Source organism: Chenopodium album, chromosome 1 (genome assembly GCF_948465745.1).
Source record: "Chenopodium album chromosome 1, dcCheAlbu1.1, whole genome shotgun sequence".
Lineage (NCBI taxonomy): Eukaryota > Viridiplantae > Streptophyta > Magnoliopsida > Caryophyllales > Amaranthaceae > Chenopodium > Chenopodium album.
The window spans coordinates 67,345,854-67,365,762 of NC_137834.1; the positions used below are offsets into that span (position 1 = coordinate 67,345,854).

Below are 19,909 nucleotides of genomic sequence, written 5' to 3' on the forward strand. Positions count from 1 at the left end.
TGTCTGTGTACCATGGTTCTTCTTCTTGTTCTTCTTCTTTGTCTTGGACTGGGTCGTCGTCTTCTATAGCCTGTATATATGCTGGTTTATGCCTTTTTTCGATAGTTAGAGGCATTTGCTCGATTTCCGTGGGAATCCTAACCATTGAGGCTAATCTTGCCAAGGCATCAACAAATTGGTTTTCTTCTCTAGGTAGATATGTGTATTCTACCTTCTCTAACTGGTCGGTAAGAGTTTCCAGATAAGTTTGGTAAGGGGCTAAGCTTTCGCTCCTTACTTTCCACCTTTTAGATATCTGATTGATAATCAAAGAAGAGTCTCCGAATATCCTTAACTTCTTTACTCCCAATGCCAGGGCTGTTTCAAGGCCTACCACGCATGCTTCATATTCAGCAGCGTTGTTGGTAACGTCGAAATCAAGCTTTATTGAGATTGGAACGTGTTCTTCTTTAGGTGATAATAGTAGCACTCCGACGCCACATCCCTTTTGGTTTGAGGCTCCGTCGAAATACAAGGTCTGAGTATCATCTTCGGTGACCATCAAATCTTCATCTGGAAATTCATTGTCCTGTATTGGTGTCGAGTCTTCTATTGGAAAGTCTGCCAGAAAGTCTGACACCACAGATCCTTTAATAGCTTTTTATGGCATAAACCGCAGATCAAATTGGGCTAAGTTGACTATCCATCTTGAAATACGTCCATTGAGTGTTAATTTCTCGAACAAATATTTGAGTGGATCCAATCAGGATACTACGAAAACGGTATGTACCAACATGTAATGTCTCAACTTAGTTGTGGCCCACACTAAAGCGAGGCATAATTTCTCGAGCGGTGTATAGCGTGTTTCTTATTCGAGCATCTTCTTACTCAGGTAATAGATTGCATTCTCTTTGCTTTCTACCTCTTGTGCTAGCATGGCTCCCATTGTCTCTTTGGTAACCGTCAAGTATAACCTAAGAGGTATTCCGGGAAGTGCTGGCGCTAATACGGGAGGATTTGCGAGATAGGCTTTGATCTTGTCAAAGGCTTTTTGACACTCATCATCCCATATTACTGGTACATTCTTCTTGAGCTTTTTGAAGATTGGTTCACATATCGTCGTTAGTTTTGATATGAACCTACTTATGTATTGCAACCGGCCAATAAATCCTCGAATCTGTTTCTCGGTCTTGGGCGGTGGCATCGACATGATTGCTTTAATCTTGGTTGGATCTATCTCTATTCCTCTAGAGCTTATGACGTATCCCAAGAGCTTGCCCGAGGTGACTCCAAAAGCACATTTTGATGGATTCAACCTCATATTATATTTTCTTAGCCTTTCGAAAAATTTCCTTAAGGCTACTTGATGGCCTGGACGGTCCTTTGACTTCACAATCATGTCGTCGACATATACTTCAACTTCTTTATGCATCATGTCATGGAGTAAGGCAGTTGCTGCACGTTGGTAAGTAGCACCTGCGTTTTTCAACCCAAATCACATTACCGTGTAGCAGTAAGTGCCCCATGGTGTGATAAAGGTCGTTTTCTCCATGTCTTCTTCTGCCTTGAGAATCTGATTGTACCCTGCATATCCGTCCATGAATGAGAGAAGCGCGTGATTTGCCGTGTTGTCTACCAGAATGTCGATATGTGGCAAAGCGAAGTCGTCCTTTGGACTTGCCTTATTCAGATCTCGATAGTCGACACACATCCTTACCCTTCCGTCTTTCTTTGGAACTGGGACGACGTTGGCGACCCATTCGGGGTATTTGGATACCTTGATGAAACCTGCAGTTATTTGTTTTTGAACTTCTTCTTTTATTTTAAGTGCTATGTCGGGTTTCATTCGACGCAACTTTTGTTTTACAGGTTTCATTCCTGGGATTAGTGGTATAGTGTGTTGAGCTATTTCTCTGTTAATGCCTGGCATATCTTCATATGACCAAGCAAATACATCAATAAATTCTTTAAGTAAGTTAATTAAATCGGTTCTTTCTTGTTTATTCAACGTTAGTCCGATTTTAACTTCTCTTTTATGAGTTGAATCATTCGAGATGTCAACTGTTTCAGTCTCTTCAATTACTGGTGTTTTCTTTTCAAGTGTTTCCATTGCTTTAATAATTTCTTTATCTTTTTCATCATTAGCTAAGCAATGCTCGTCATCTCGGGTTAGGGAAGAACACAAGAAGTAAGGAGAACGAGAAGTATTATTATACTCTGAGATCATTACATCAAAGAGTGATATGTCCTCAGGGACTGGATCACTAACTATCCTAGGAGAATAAATAAGAAGGGGAGGTGTTATTGCTAAAGACTTAGAAGACTCTAAAGGGAAAGACTCTGACTCGGACGACTCTTCGAACATCGGCCCTTGCCCTGTCGTGATTGATATCTTCCTTCCACTCGGAGTAGTCACTTTGATAGTCTTGCGCCACCCTTGTAATGATCCTTCGGCTAGAGTAATTAGCTTCGAGGGGTCGAAGTTTTCGATTTGTAGGACCGTTTGAATGAGTGAGGAGTTATCTTCTTCATAAGCTGGCTCATTCTTTTCTCGCCCAAACAGTAATCCCATGACGTTAAAGTCAAAGCATGGGGGTGCTTTCTCCTTATGAACGGGAGTTGGGATTTCGTCAGTGAAGTAGCAATCGAAGAAAATCTCGAATCCTGGTTGTCGTATGCTATTTACAACAAATGGCTCGGGAAATTCATGGCATGGATAGTCCTCTCCTTCTTTTATAAACTGACCATTAAGCGTAAGAGGGTACTGGTCCATTGGAATTGCTTTCTTTTGAATGCGAGCGTCCCTACGTGCTTTCAACTTGTCCTGGGCTCGCTTGAGATCTTTCCGAGTCGGTTCGAAACCAAGTCCGAAAGTATCTAGCTTAGGGAGGCCAGGTGACTCCACCGATTTTGCTATCCCCTTCTTTTTTCCTAGGGTCATCCCAGGGAAGTGTCCTTGTTTCTTCAGCATGGTGTTGACAATCATGTTGGAATAAAGGTCGTGGCAAAGAGATGTCCTTTCATCCTCTTGGATTAAGGAGACTTTTTCATTAAAGCCCCATAGGTCTTCGTCATCTTCGTCGTGCTCCACATTGATGATTGGATTTTCTATGGATTTGATTCTCATCGGCGAAGCATCAATAGTGATTGGAATTCCTCCAACTATGGCTTTTACTTGTTGGTGGAGAGATGAAGGGACGACCTTTAGATCATGGAGCCAAGGGCGTCCTAACAACAGATTGAATGAGGCTTTGATGTCTACTACTTGAAAAGTAGTAGCATGTTTTATTGCTCCTGCCGTCATATTTAGGGTTATTTTGCCAAGAGCTTGACGGCGAGTATTATCGTAAGCTCTTATTCCTTGTGTGGACGGAGTTAAATCCTCATCCCTTATGCCGAGCCTCCTCGCAGTTCTAAGTGGACAGACATTGATAGCTGATCCATTGTCTACAAGAGTCATGGGAACATTCATCCTTTTGCAGACTACCGTGAGGTTTAACGCCTTGTAGTGTTTGTCACCTTCTGGGGGTAAATCTTTGTCAGAGAATGTGATTAGATTAATCGGACTAGGAAGGTCACTCGTGAGGAAGTTAGCTAGTCCCTCAGGAGTGGTGTCAGAATCTATCCCGATTTTATCCAAGGCATTCATTACAGCCAACCTATGTTCTCGAGATGTTGCCAGGAGCTTCCACACATTCATCTCAACTTTTATCTTCTTGAACTGTTTAACGATGTCGTTGTCTTCGATGATAGGTATGGGAACTTGTTGTACAGTAGGCATAGGTTGTGTTGAAACGGGAGGTTGCATCCTCCCGGATCTTGTGAGGACGTCTATTGATGAATCTTCTTCAGCTCAAATGTCGTCTGTGGTGTATGATATAGAAGGTGAAGGTCCTACTATGTCCTTTAGGTAGACATCTTCTTCATCACTGTCCCACACTCCATTAACGGTTATGTCTTCTTCTTGTTGAACTTGGATTAATTCCTTTTCATCAATCATTTTCTGCACCAAATCCTTGAATTTGAAACAGTTTTCTATGGTGTGCCCCCCTGACCGATGGTACTGACAGTAATATTTATCTGTCCTTTTTAATGATTCAAATGGTCTCGGTTCGAGAGGTTTGACCTTGCCACTCTCGGAGAGCATTTCGAACATTTGTGCATATGGGATCCCAATTGGAGTGTAAACTCTATTGCTCTTCTTGGGTTTTTCGGTGACTTGTAAGGGAAAATACTTTGCCTCATAAGTCGTTTTCACTGATGTGAATTCTCTTTTAGATTCTTCCTTTGGACGTGGAAGTTCATCATATTTCTTGTGAAGTTCGTTCATAACTTTGAGGGCTTCACGTAATAGTTGCGATGCCTCCTTCATAGACAGTGTGAGTAATTGTATGTCTTCCTTGTTTGCTGGTTCTGGAAGGTTATCTCTGACATCGAAAAAGATCTCTTCTCCTTTTTCTTCGACATTGATTTCTTTGACAGGCTTGATGAGAGATGAGGGGTCAACTTCGTTTTCTTCATCGGAGATAGCCAAAGTATGAGCTAGAGGTGCATTGTCAATGCTTGGCTTCTTACTGGCAGAGGGCAACGGTAGTTTGTTATTATCAATTAGGTCTTGGATAGCTTCCTTAAGCTTCCAACAGCTTTCAGTAGAATGGCCCCTACCTTGGTGATATTTGCAATGTGCGTTGGGGTTCCAGTTAGCCGACCTCTTCTCAACTGGTGGATCCCCAAATGGTCCAATGGGAGTTATAAGACCTTTTGCATTTAATCGATCAAACGCGATGTCATAACTCATGCCAATAGGAGTGAAGTTCCTCCTAAATGGTTTCCTTTGTCCTTGGTTGTTCATGGCGAGGACTTCTCCTAGATTAAAGGTGCTAACGTTATTTGAGTGGGCGGTTTTGGAAGAAGAAGGATTGTCGTTCTTCTTTCCTTTCCAGCCACTGTTGGAGTTATTGTTGGCAGCTTTAGATTTAACCAAGTCATCTTCAATATTGATCCCAATATCATAAACAGCCTTAAAGGTATGGAGGTTATTTTGATATTTAAGATGTTTGGAATATTTTTCTTGAAGATTTTTTATGAATAGTCTCACGGACTCTTTTTCACTTGGTACCTCGATCATTTTAGCTGAGGTTTCTCTCCACTTGTTAAAGAAAGAAGTGAAGCCTTCATTCTCTTTCTGTTTGAGGATTTCAAGTTCTCTATGGTCAGTTTCGACTTGAATGTTGCATTTGTACCTATCAACGAAAGTGTTTGCTATAGATTCATAGGTAGAGGTCTTTTCTTTTTCGAGAGAAAAGAACCGCTGTTGGCAAACGGTCTCGAGAGATAGTGAGAACAGAGAAGGGAAGACCTTCTTATCGACACCCTTGATACTCATTATTGTTTCAAATGCTCTTAAATGGAAGTAAGGGTTGTCAATTGCCCTAAATTTTGGGATGTCGTTGGCGCTGAACTTCTGCGGAAGAAGATCTTTATCCACCGAGACCCCTTGGGATGTGAGTTCTTGAAACTTGTAGTCGTTGGACAACTTGCTTAGGCTCTCTTGCATGAGGTCCATTTGTTGTTGTTTCACGGGATCATCGATCCTAAGTGCGAGAAGCTTCAGTGTCTCAGTTACAGTAGCCAGTTGGTTCTTAAGATCATTGACTTCTTCTTGAGTTGCCATTAGAACTCTTGATTTCCTCTTGCGGGCTATAGGTTTGTCGAAAAGTTGGACTTGTACGAAGAGGTTATCTTTGATTAACTGTCCTTCCTTTCTTGACCACGCGCTGTAAATTAAGCCATTTTGCGTTTTAATTACTTGACTCGAATCAACTTGACTTTATGGTTTTAAAAAAAAGTATGCATATTTTTGGCAACAATAATGTACATATTTTTAGGGAACTAAGTATTATTATTTATATTGGAGGATTAATATCCGACTTACCCCCTAAAAAAAATGACGAAAAAAAACGCGCATACAAGACTCTCTTAATCATGGTCAAAACATGTGTATTGGTGTGTGCATTGAGTGTAAGTGACATGCTTGGACTCTTGTGTAAGACCATGGGACTTAGTGCCTAAACTCGAACATTGATTCAATTAAGCATTATTGTCAGCAAAATTAACCGAATTAAACAGAAGACTGATTAAATAGACATTAGGTGATGACTCGACAAATAATCCGAACTGTCGGCCAAGCGACAGGACTGGCGTCACACTGTGGTGGTTGGCGCCATACAATTTAATTAATGTCTGGCGCTACACACCATAGTGTAACGCTACAGCTCAAACTTTGGCGCCAATAGTGGAGCTTCGGTCTGGGACTGTTTTCGGTATTATTAGTCAACTGGGGTATGCCTAAAGTCGTACTAGGTCCCTTCCGATTGAAAAAAATAGACTTTATTGACTCAAATTAATTAATTAATTAATTAGGCAAAGTTCTTTAAGTCATTAATTTATTTAGTCTCAACACAAGTCAACAAACGGTTAAGAGAAACATAGAATATATATGCACAACAAATAATGCACAATTAGTCAAGTAGGCACAATATGATGCAATGAGTTCGCAACCTAACCATGGCTCTAGTTCTCTAAAGTTCGGGATGTGGTTTAGTCAAATAGGGTCCATGGTTAATTGTCCGGTTGCACCGCGCGGAAGCCTAACCGTGAAGGGTTGGCGCGAGTGGATGGGACACCGCGAGTTTTAGAAAAAAACTCGCTTCCATGGTTTGGTGAATTCAACATCTCGGATGTACCCTTTGTTGCACGGAGCGTTCAATCGGGTAGATGGAGCATGAATTCCCAGAGGGTTATGTCCATATGTAGAACACATATGGGTTTCAGAAAAGTGAGAAAAAAATTCAATCAGGAAGTAGGATCGAGCAAACAATACGAAAAACCGGTCGAAATTAGAACGCATATTTCCGGCTCGGTATTGGGGGAAATTGGCGCCAGCAAACAGAGACTGGCGCCAACTTTTAACTGTAGCGCCTGGCGCCAATACTGGCGTCTGGCGCTACGGCTAAAAGTGTGGCGCCAAGCTCTGGCCCCTGACGCTACTTCCCACATGCCTCAGCAGCTTTCTGTGCTCGATAAAATCTTCCAGTTTCGCGTGGTGTTATTTCAGTCCTAGTTGTGAAAGACATTTCTCAAATTTTCTACGTGTAAAATCCTATATTTTTTACTCATTACGGATGGTCTTTCCAATGAGAACCTTTTTATGCATATGACAATAATGTTAATCAAAATTCCGCACATGAAATACTTAGAACTTTTCGAGTCTCATCCACTCATTCGAAATCATTGCCGAAACAAATTCAGGAATTAAAATAGAAATCCTCCCCAGTGAAGTCGCCAAAAAACTGTAGGGAATAATTCAAGCCTTAATCCCCTAGCTTGAACCCCACTGTGATCATACACTAAAGTACGGTGGCGTCCAAAAGGGAAGAAGATAGAGCAAAAGAGTCGCCAACAAGTTTTTTTTTTAAGGAACTTGTAAACCGTTCATAGGATGAAGGTTACACCCCTTAACGATCCAAGAGATCGTCAACTCCATTAGGTCATGAACCAAATAAGGGTTCGGGGATGATGGTACAAATCCAACCTAAAAGAGATTGAACCTGCCCTAATAATAGGCCTCTACTTTATTCTGCTCGTATTCATGTGCGCTTTTTGACTAACATGCAATCAATAGGTTAACCCTAAACCTGTTTAATCTATGTTGGTTGAATATTAATGCACAAATAAACTATTATTGACGATCACTTGAATTTATAATCACATTAACCCTAAACAAGATTATTAATTATCTTATTAAGCATGATTGCAAGTACCAATTCCCTTTAAACATGCAATAAAGGTGATCAAGCAATAACAATAAATAAATATCAAGCAACATAATAAATAATCAATATCATGAATAATAATAATAATCATAATAATAATAATTATAATCATAATCATGTTCATGTTAAAGCATAATAAAAATAGCAAGATCCTAGGCATGATACTAACAAGATTAATAACAAACCCTAGCATGTCACTGAGCAATAAAAATCAAATCTTTAATCCTAACATGATACTAACATGAATAAATATTAGGAAGAACATAGGAAGCATCGTACTTTTAATCATACTTAATATTAAAATTACCCTAGACATGATACTAGGAATCAAAATAACAATCTAAGCATCATAACATCAATTAATCAATTAAAGTACTTACTTGGATGCCTCGTACCTCTTTCTTTCACGTCTAGGGCGAAGGCAACTTCGAATATGGCTAGGTGTATCTAAGTCTTGCAAATGCGGAATTTTGTATGAAAAACAAAGTAAGAAAGAGATGAAAGAAAGAATGCTAAAGAATTAATGATTGTTGATGAAAGCTAATTAAAACTAATTGTTGATGAGAATTCGTGAATAAAAACGGAGTTTTTGATACGATATTTATAGAGAAAATCAGCCAAAAAAGATAATTTAACAAAACAGAGTCTGACGCTCAGGAAATAAGGTTGGCGCCAACCCTGGCTAGCTGGCGCCAGACACCAGTGGCTAGCGCCTGGCGCCAAGCCTGGTTCCAGGCGCCAAGGCCTGGGGTTGGACGCCAAACTGAATTTCAACGCGTTTTCGAAAATCTGATAAGTTTATCGTACTGGAAGATAAAATAATATAATTTCTTCGAAAATGCTATTTGATTTTGATTAAAACTCTGAAAAGTCAACTTATCAATGCTAATTGAATTAGGAATGAAAAGAACCTTCTAGAAGATTCTAGAAGACTAAAACCATTCCTAATTTCATTAGGAATGATAAATCATATTAGGCCCTCCCCTAGATCATTGGGCCGTACATAAAGCTCAAACCGGGCCCAGTTTAGTAAATTGGCCATAACTTCCTCAATATTCATCGGAATCGGGCTTATAATATATCGTTGTAAAGGTCTTTGCAAGCCCCATCAAACTACACTACTATTGGACCCATATCATGGATCAACCAAACTGGATTGGCTGTTTTCTTAAAATAAAGTTTTCAAAAACAGGGAGAAGAGAAAAGAAATAAAAAACTTTCCGCAACACTAGACTTTCCACACTTTCGTTTCATTCGATTATGATTTGACGTGAAAGGTACTCATCACCGGATTTGGTTTTGGGGAGACACAAATGGGTGTCTACAGACGCCACCGTACTTTAGTGTATGATCATAGTGGGGTTCAAGCTAGGGGTTTAACGCTTGAAATCTATTCCCTACAGTAGTTGAAATAACAAGAACTGAATTCAAAACTGGATTCCAGAACTGATTTTCAGAGCTGTAATTCATAACTGAATTCCAGAACTGGTTCTGAAGATCAGCTCTGCATTCAGTTCTGAGTTCAGTTCTTGAATTCAGCTCTGGATTCAGTTCTGAATTCAGTTATGAAATTCAAGTTCTGATGTCAGTTCTGAAATAAGAGCAACAACTCAAGTTCTGATGTTCACACAAGCTCAAGTTAAGACAAGTAGTACAAAAGCAGCAGGGGAGCAGGGCACACACATACACACACACACACACACATCACAAGCAAGCAATCACACAAGCTCTAAATGTTACCTGATGTTTTGCCTTTCCTAAGAATTCAGATGCTTTGTTTAGAAGACCCGGAGATGCATTCCCTTGGCGAACTGCACCTACAATCTGAGAAAATTGTCCAACAAGCGCTTTAAGAAGAAGATTGTTGTGTCCGACCTCGTCTTTCAGCTTTTCATTTTCTTGAGATAATGTATCATTTTTTTTGTGCAAAGCATTCACTTCTTCTTTAACACTATCCATCACAATAGTCCTCTTTTGAACTTTTTCATAGCCTTCCTTCCTTAACACACCACGTACTTCGAAAATGTCCCCCTTTTTAACCCCTTGTCCGTAACCCACCGGACGATCGGGAATCTCATTGCCATACATAGTTTGCTGAAATGCTTCATCTTCGAGCTCTTGTTCAGACATCTTAGGGTGCACCATCCTCAACTCTTCAACCTTAGCTTTAACATCATCCTATACCAAAATTTAGGAGTAATGTAAGACCACAAATAACACATAATCACACCACAAAATCTACACAAAATGATACCAGAAATCTGTCACAAAACCATACCACAAAATCTTGAGTGAGTGTGTCAGGAAGAAATTTTCCGTCTTTACCCGCATGGGTTTTAATCCACAGAGCTAACAAGCTCATTTTTTGTCCATGTTCATCTTCCTATAAATAATAAGGCAAAACAAGCATTAAATATGTGTACAATAGTATATAACGCATATAACTTGGCTTTTCTCTTACTAACATCCTAAGTAAATATAAAATGACATATATATATTCCATACATAATCAGCTTGTTGGTTTGCAAAACTTTTAGAGCCAGATGTATGAATCTGATTTAGAGAAGCTCGTGCCTTTTTACCGCATTCTGACATAGTCTGCAATCACATTTTCAGATTTTTTAGTTAGAGATTAAATAACGTTTAATAGAGTAAACAATAAGGTAAATATTGTCCTTACTTTCCCGTAATCCGAATCCCAATATTTTACCAACTTAACCCAGTTACTACTGGTAATTCCATGTGGCACATTATTACACATATCATCCAAATTCTTCTCTAGTGGCTTGTAATGAATCAGTTTCAGAGAATATTTGAACTGCCTCCAACATTTATTGGCACGCTTGAGAGCTTGGTTGTCATATTCCACACCAGGAGGAATCACAAAACGGTCCTTCAGTAAAAATAATTAGTTAAAAATATAAATCAGTAAGTAATCTATTAGAAGTAAGAGACCGGCTAAGTATGTGTGTTTAGGCAATGACAAGGGGATGTCTTAGGGATGATTATACTTACTCTTATGTCTTTAATTATTTTCCCTTTAAAATGCTTGTCGATTGCTTTCCAATATTTTTCCCCAACTGGAAAATGTGACTCCATCTTCGCAATCATACTAATGAATTTAACCAAAATATGTCCACCCTTCCTAATTGGCTGGCATAAATCATTGAATTCGACATAGTACTGGACGCCGTTATTACTCCATACATCAATTGGCAGAATAATACCACTTACTAATGTAGTATTACCCTTGGCACCTAAATAAAATAACAAAATTAAGTTAAAAGAAATAATCAGTTTAAGTTGATTAGCAAACAAATTAAGTGGCAAGCAGCAAGTAATAGTAATATTATTAGTTATACCTCAAACCAAATAGAAAAAGACTATTGAACATTCTGGAAATTTCAGAGCTAGTAATTTGTAAGGAAACCTTTCCAAACATCTTAAAATAACTTTTGCACCTTAAAGCAAACAATAAAACAAAACTTATTAAGATATATTAAATCAGAAGTTCCAAACCATAAAGCTACCCTTGTGCTTGTTACTCCATTTTCCATTTTTTTTTTTTTTTTTGGTGTATATATTTGTTTGGTGTAGTGAAGTTTATAACATTGCTAGCTGCTGCCTGTAAGTGTAAGTGTGACTGAAAGAGATACAAAAACAAAGAATAAATTTGCTGAAACCTTGTTGTATGAACATCAAAGCAAGCTACTTCGTGGTCACTAGTTTTCTCAGCTATATGCCTATATTGGCAACACTCCCATTATCTCAGCAGGTCTTCCTTTATGTTAGTCACAGCAGGTCTTCCTTTATGTTAGTCACAGCAGCTTTATATCATGGTTTTAGGCTCAAATATAGCAGCAAAAGATGGAAGATAACATGTCAAGACAGCAAGCAGCAAGGGAGCAGTACAACAAGCAGCATGGGAGCAGTACAGCAAGCAGCAGGGGAGCAAATCAGGGGAGCAAGCAGCAGGGGATTCAATTCTGAATTCAGTTCTGAATTCAGTTCTTGATTCAGTTCTCAATTTAGTTCTGAATTCAAACTCCCAAAAAATCAGGTCTGAATTCAGTAGGTTATTGTCCACCTTATTTCAACAAACATCCTTCGTTCAAATGAAGATTTTAATGGATTAAAACATATTTTTGTTATTGTAATAGTCGAAAATGGCAATTGAACGATCTTTAAAAAAATAGAAAGGGTAGGTTCCATACCAAAATCAAAGACCAAAGTTTTTGAAAACAAGACCCAAGATCATGTTGATTATAATAGGAGTTTTAGGACCACATCAATAAAATTGGTCCAAATCTTTTCCAAACTTCACTGATCGGTTTTAAAACTTGATTCTATGTATACATTTTAATGGTCCTACTTAGCTGCAGCAACAATACAAGACTACCAACTGTAATTAGGAACCTAATTATCAAATCATAAATACAAGAAAAATACAATTAAAGGTTCAGAATTTCTTTAGTTCAGAATTTCACCCCCCCCCCCCCCCAACAACAACAAGCAGCAGCAACAAGGCAGAAACACACTACAACAACAACAAGCAGCAGACAACTTTAATAAAAATATTTACCTATGGTTAGAACCTCCTCCTTGTCGTCAAAATCTATGTCTATAGGCCAATCCGAAAGTGCTTTTGGTCGTAAAGACTTAGATTGTTTCGGGATCTTCTCTAATTCTTTCCCACTGTTTTGTCGATCTTGATTATTCTGTGGAGCTGTTGCTGAAGTTTTAACAGCACCAGTCTCAAGGTTCTGAATTCCCCGTCTCACAGCTTGCTCGAGAGGTTTATGAGAAGTAGAAAGGGAGTTCAATGATGAGTTTGGTCTACTTGATTGTGGAATATTAGGTGGAATATTAGGTGGGATATTAGGTGGGACTTTTGCTGGGTATTTATTATGATAACCTGATGTAGTTGCCTCTTTGACTAAACTCGATGTTGAACCAGGATGGTTTTTCCAAACGGATCCCAAACTATTAGGTGGTTGTTGGTCAGATTTTGTTGTGGTATTGGGTGGAGAAAAAGGTCCCCATTTGTCATCCTTAAGTACCTCAGTCTGTGGTGACTTAGTAGCTTGTTTTTTGGTGGGTTGTGAAACAACTTCAGTAGCATTTGACTTAGCTGTGGCAGCAAGTATTTCCCTTGCTCTCTTGCTTCGATAAGTCATCTTTTACCTGATAAAACCATAAGACAAGCTACATTAGTATGTAAAAAATGATATAAAGACAAGACATAAACTTAAATACAAACTATACATCACAATATCAGTGGAAAGTAAAGACAATATATTAAGACAAAACTGATATAAAAACAAGACACTATATGTACCTCTAAACTAAACATCTAAACTGAAATACAAAATAAGAACAACAAAAATCAATGCATCATATTTGAAATAACAAGAAATAAATTTGATCAAAAAGACAAAATCTGATGACTCTCACACACACACAAGCTCTGAAATATAATCACACACACACAAGTTCTGATGTTCAGAGCTGCAATTCGGAACTGAATTCCAGATTTGATTTTCAGTTCTGAAGATCAGCTCTGCATTCACTTCTGAATTCAGTTCTGAAATTCAGATCTGAATTCAGTTCTGGATTTCAATTCTAATTTCGGCTCTGAATTCAGTTCTGTTATTCAGATCTGATTTAAGTTCTTATTCGACCAATAAGAAACCAACACGATAATACTACGTAGTACCATAAAAACAGAAATTAAGTTAATAAAATACAAACTTTGATGAATTAGAATAACTAAATGAAATATAAAAATACACACCCATCCAAATTTATGAACTCAAATCTATAATAAATTATAAAAGTTGTAAACAAATTATTCAGGTATATCAAACAAGTCCCTAGGATTAGTTTTCACAACATGACACCACCCTTTTTGTATCTCACCCTCAATATAAAAAACTTGTTTTGCTTGAGATGAGAAAACAAATGGATCATCACGCAAAAATCGACCAGTGTGCATCAACTTTGAGAAATTGATACGAACACTTCCATTCGGTTTTGTTTTGATACCCCTACGGATATCGACCCAATCACAACGAAACAATACAACCTTATAATAACCATAATAATCTAATTCCAAAATTTCTTTGAGTTTTCCATAATATTCGTGACCCTCTGCTTCCACCATGATTCCTGAATTCTGAGTTACTCGAAATCGCTCACGATCCACAATATCAAATTTGTAACCATTGATAATAACACTTTTCATCCTTTTCCCACGGTTACTCAAGCCACCGGCTAAGGCTTTTCTTAACTTTCCATCTACCGTGCTATCATCTAAATTATGGACCTATAATTCGAGAATAATAAAGTTAGAATTAGAAAGTTGTATAGTATGAAAATAAAAAGACCCTAAATGTAAAAGCATATGACTTGGCTTTGCAACCAATCTGCAAATTCATCAATTATCCACTGATTTTCAATAGATTCATCAACTTGACTTCCTCCAACGTCATTCTCTTGCCTCTTTAGTTGTAGGAACTCACTATCGAGATTGTAAATTTTATGTTAGTAACAAGTATATATTGGACGCTTTAACTAAACACATAATGCTACTTACTTGAGCACCGGGGTTAGTTCATTAGAATGAAGTAAAACATAGCGATGAGCTTGCTTTAAACTTCTATCATCCAAACGGACATTTTCTTTCTTTCCAACAACACGACCACCAGAGTTATACAAATAGTTGTCAATGTTTGATACACCATCCTCATTCCTTCTAGGTTTATTGAACATAGTCTCAACACTTTCTAAATATCTCGAACAAAATGCAATTGTCTCCCACAAAAGGTAACCTTCCGCTATAGATCCTTCCGGTTGCGCTTTATTGCTTACATGAGATTTCAAAAAGGCCAAGTACCTTGAATTATAGTAACGATTTTGTATGTGAATGTGAAAGAATAGGAAAAATTATTATATAAAAATAAATAATACAAATAATAATAATAATAATAATAATAATAATAATAATAATAATAATAATAATAATAATAATAATAATAAGTACCTTTCAACAGGATACATCCATCTATAGTGAACCGGTCCGCCTAGTCTGACCTCTTCCACTAAATGAATTAGTAGATGAACCATGATTGTAAAAAATGTTGGTAAAAATTCTTTTTCAAACTTGCAAAGAGTCAACACGAGCTTTGATTGAATGGTATCTAATTCTCTTGTATCTATAGCAGTTGAACATATCTTTTTAAAAAAGTCGGACAACTCCTCAAGCAAGTCAATAACTCTTGTGGCATTCGACGCCCTTAAAGCAACCGGGAGGATATCTTGCATGAGAATATGATGGTCGTGACTTTTCATATTAATAAGTTTCCGTTGCTTTAGATTCACACATCTTTGCAAATTAGATCCATATCCATCAGGAACTTTCATCTTTTTCAAGACTTTCAAAAATCGTTCTTTCTCCTCGTTAGACATGGTGTATGCAGCCGGCGGGATGTAACCTTGAGGGTTGATCCATAGATGAGGTTTTATATTCAAATTCTTTAGGGATTCTCTGCCACTCTCATCATCCCTACTATTATCCATATCTAAAAGAGTTCCTAATAAAATATCGGACACATTCTTTTCAATGTGCATAACATCTAAACTATGTCTAAGAGGATTATGCTCCCAATACTCTAATTCAAAAAATGTACTTTTCTTTTTCCAAAGAATATGATCACCATCGGGATCGCAATCATCATCAAGTTCATTGGCAGCTCTTTTCCCTCTTTTTTTAGGAACTTTTTTTTTTGTCTTCCCATATACATACTTTACCCCTTCTTGTTGCTTCAAAACTTCGGTCCCGCTGGTACGAATCGGAGCAATACCATATTCTTCTTTCCCATCAAACAAATTAGCTTGTGAACGATATGGGTGATCAATAGGCAACCATTTTCGATACCCAGTGTAGATAATTTTGCCACCAAATCTATCTGAATAAGTAGAATGAGTGCAAGAAGGACAAGCTTTGTAGCCTTTCGTACTCCAACTTGACAGCATAGCATAAGCCGGAAAGTCATTAATAGTAGAGTGTAGGGATGCTCGCAGTTTGAAGTTGCTTCCACTATAAGAATCAAAAGCATCAACACCTTCCCACAATAATTTCAGTTCATGGATTAGTGGTTGCAAGTACACATCAATATCCATACCGGGACCAAATTTACCAGGAATAATTATAGAAAGAATAAAGGATGATGGTTTCATACAAAGCCATGGTGGTAAATTATAAGGAGTGAGGACCACCGGCCATGTACTATAATTTGTGTTCATAAGACGATATGGATTAAAACCATCACTCGCTAGGCCTAATCTAACACTGCGAGGATCAGCGGCAAACTCTGTATATTTTTCATCAAATTTTTTCCATGCCTCGCCATCAGCAGGGTGTCGTAGAATCTTATCATCCTTACGATTAAAGTGTCATCTCATGTCCTCTGCAGTTTTAGATGACATGTAAAGCCTCTTTAATCTAGGGATAAGGGGAAAGTACCGCATTACTTTAGCTGCCTCGCCTTTCTTACATGCTTCTTTTCCTTTTTCATTTACATCACCCTCCTTTCCTTTCACATTTTTCCACCTTGATGTCTTGGATATATGACACTCACTTTTATTTGCGAATTCGCCCCAATATAACATGCAATCATTTGGGCATGCATGGATTTTCTCATATCCTAACCCTAAATCATTTATTATCTTCATGCCTTCATAATAGGACGATGGAAAATCCTTAATAATGGGAAATGCGTCAATTAGAAGTTCAAGTAATTTATTAAATGACTCTGCAGACCAATGGAACAAACACTTTAGGTGAAACAAATGCAATAGAAATGAAAGTTTCGAAAAAGTAGTACACCCCTCGTATAGGCCTTTTTCAGAAGCTTCCATGAGATTTTTATACTTTGCCTGTTCTTCATTTGAGAAAGTTGATTGATACTCATCATCTACCTCACGATAAATGGTAAACCCCTCATCCATGTCATATGAATTGTCATCCTCAATACTTTGTTCATTAAATGATGGATCTTGAGTTTTGTCGGTTTGTTGTGTATTAAATCTAAAAGCTGCTCTTAGTAACCCGTCCATATCATCTCGACCTACTGCATTCACTTGATCATCACTTAGATCATAGGTCTTACTCCCTTCATCTTTACAATGAAATATCCAATTTCTATAGTTTTTATAAAAACCATAAAATAAAATATGCCCTCCAACTTCTTCTACAGAATTCGTTTTATTTAACTTGCACTTATTACATGGGCATTTAGTTTCCCATGTATTTGGTAAAAGAGTCTCTTTAGCAAGTTCCAAGAATTTCATGCAACCTTTAAAATAACCAGGATCACCTCTTGGTAAATCAATCCAACTAGTATCCATGTCTACAAAGAAGTATATAGTTAATTGCCAAACAAAAACAATGACAGTAAGTAATTCAAGCCTACAAACTTGTTGTGGGTGAAAGAAGAAAATTAGAAAGAAACATGCAACAACAAAAAAAAGTTTACAAATAGAGTATACAACACTATATTCATAACCACCGGCTTTAATTGAATATACAACATTAAACCCTTGATATACATAGATTTTTAATAGAAACAGGCACCAAGGCACCAATACAGCAGCAGGTCATGAGTATTAGGCAAGGGAATGAGTGAGAGCTCATAGGAAGACAAAATGCAACAATTCTGAAATTCCTTAATACAATTGTCCACGGCCTTACATGTAGTGTCGTAGATAGTGAATAAAAAAAGGTAAGTCGAGGCATGCAGCTATTCAAATCCAACTAACTCACACACATCCATTTTGGTAATCTATCTTTGCTAGACAACAGTAGGAGTCTACTAGGACTGCATATATAGACTAAATATAAAATGTATAAAATTGAGACTTTCAGGATGATGTACAACTGCATTTTCACTGTCAATTACTCAACCATAACAAAATCAGACAAGATTATGAATATATCGATGTTTGATGCAATGAAAATCGTACCTTAATAAACTTTGGCTTGTCTAAAACCACAAGCGAAATGTAACTCTCAACCAGAAAATCTACAGCTGCAACAACATCAAAGGAAATATCTGTTTATAAAGAAAAATTTTAGCCTCATGCTTCCCTCCAAACATCATAGAGTTGTTTAAACATAATGCAAATCATTTATGACAAGTTATTTAACAGTGTTCCATCTTAGAAGTAAGCTTTCTGCACATAAATTTATGTCAATTATGTAAATTCATACATTGCTTACTTTTACCTCTAAGAGGCAATTGTCATCACTGAGCAATTGTCAATATTTCAGATTCTTGATCCAAAATAAGAGCTAAAAAAATATAGGCGATGAAAGAGAACTAGGCTAGGGGAGGCAGTAGGCTATTGCTTCTAAGAGTAGAGCATGTGAAGACAGAATGCAATCATCAGCCACAAAATCACCACAGAAAAACAAGAAAACTCGTATCAAAAACCCATAAAATTCATATCAAAAACCATATTTGATTTATCAAATTATTTAGAAATAGATGAAATAATAAATTGATAGTGATACTGAACGGAACCTAACTACTGCCAAAGAGAACAATGAATAAATTTTAAAGCTATATTATAAGGTTAATTAAGGATTAAATCACTAACATAACTCTCTCTACTTTATCCATAGCTGGCTCATAATTGATATTTGTTTCGTTTCATAATCGAAAATAGCTTACTCAGATTTGCATCAGCCTAATCCAAATGCCATTAACGTTACCAAAATAAACATCACACTATATGAGTCCTAGGAACACTTCCACATTCAAGCATCACCAACTTTAACTTTGGTCCACAATTCTTCCCCTCCAGGTGAATCACATAAAAACTTTATTTTTTCTTTAATGATTTTGAATAAATATTTCACCATATATTTCTTTTCGTTTAATTTTTTTACATTTGATATAAATATTTCTACATCAATATCATAAGAAAACGAAAGTCTTCATCTCTTTTTCTCTCTCTCAATCATTAAAATAAGTTTTGAATTTTCCTTTCCATATTGATGAACCAGAAGCAATTGTTTGTTTTACAGGTATCATCAAGAACCCATAAAATTCAAAGCCTACAAACTAAAACCCATAAACTTCAAAGCCTACAAAATTCATATCAAAAACCAGAAAATTCAAAGCCTATAATAATATTCATATAAAAAACCCATAACATTCCAAACTAAAACCCTAAAACGCCATAAAAATCATAACAAAAACCAAAAAACAATTTGAAAAAAAAAACATGAAAACTTGGATTTAAAAACAGAATTCACGAAAAAAAAACAACATAGAAAGAAATTAATTTATCTAAGTAAGGGCAAAAAAATTACCTCGCAAAAAGAGATTGGTTCTTGTTCTTCATCACCAACGCAAAATCGAAGACATGCAAACAAATAATTCCCAATTTTAACAAAAATTTAGAGAATTGTGATATATTAGGTGCCAAAAACGGTAGAGATACATACCTAGCAAAAATATTGTTCAGCAAATTGTAAATTAATACCTCAAATTTATGAAACTGGCGAGCCACAAAACCCCAAATTCCTTGAAATTTAGCAAGCCAAACCCCGAAATTAACCCAGAAACTGACGAGCCACAAAACCCCTAAAATTTGAGATTTTTTTTGTCACTGATGAAAGTGATGATGGAGTCCAAGTTTAGAGGAGAGCAGAATAGATGGGCAGTTTAATTGGGAACCTATTTCGACTGAGGGTGAAACACAAACCCGCTAATTATTTCATTAAAAAAATTCAAAATTGCGGGCAACCTTACTCACGTGCATAGCATGTGAGTTTCTCGATGCTTTTAAGTGTCGAGAAAATTTTCTACTACAAAAAGCGTCGCAAAAAGACGGAACCAAAAATTATAGACTGACGCCCCTTCAACAGCGTCGAACCAATTGCGTCCAAAAATCACTCTTTTTGTAGTAGTGTATATAGTTAAGTACTGGGCCAAAATTACTAGTATTTTAAGGAATATGATAATAACGCTTAAAATAAGGTTTCTTACACTTTGTAGAAGGCCTAGTATTCTCCAGTTTTACTTAAT

General features: G+C 37.1%; 1 protein-coding gene and 1 long non-coding RNA gene across 2 annotated transcripts; both read right to left on the bottom strand.

Annotated features, from left to right (window-relative positions):
- Positions 1–10,113: 10,113 nt before the first annotated feature.
- LOC145598210 (uncharacterized) lies at positions 10,114–11,063 on the bottom strand. Its single transcript, XR_014103518.1, has 4 exons — positions 10,830–11,063; positions 10,637–10,707; positions 10,389–10,412; positions 10,114–10,197 (listed from the first exon to the last, which is right to left on the bottom strand). It is a non-coding gene; the product is annotated as an uncharacterized LOC145598210 (long non-coding RNA).
- Positions 11,064–13,662: 2,599 nt separating this feature from the next.
- Positions 13,663–17,222, bottom strand: LOC145634708 (uncharacterized). Its single transcript, XM_081686108.1, has 6 exons — positions 16,347–17,222; positions 15,503–16,253; positions 14,857–15,406; positions 14,410–14,709; positions 14,223–14,334; positions 13,663–14,139 (listed from the first exon to the last, which is right to left on the bottom strand). The coding sequence occupies exons 1-6, from the start codon at positions 17,220–17,222 to the stop codon at positions 13,663–13,665; spliced, it is 3,066 nt and encodes a 1,021-aa protein (XP_081542234.1).
- Between the last annotated feature and the right edge of the window lie 2,687 nt (positions 17,223–19,909).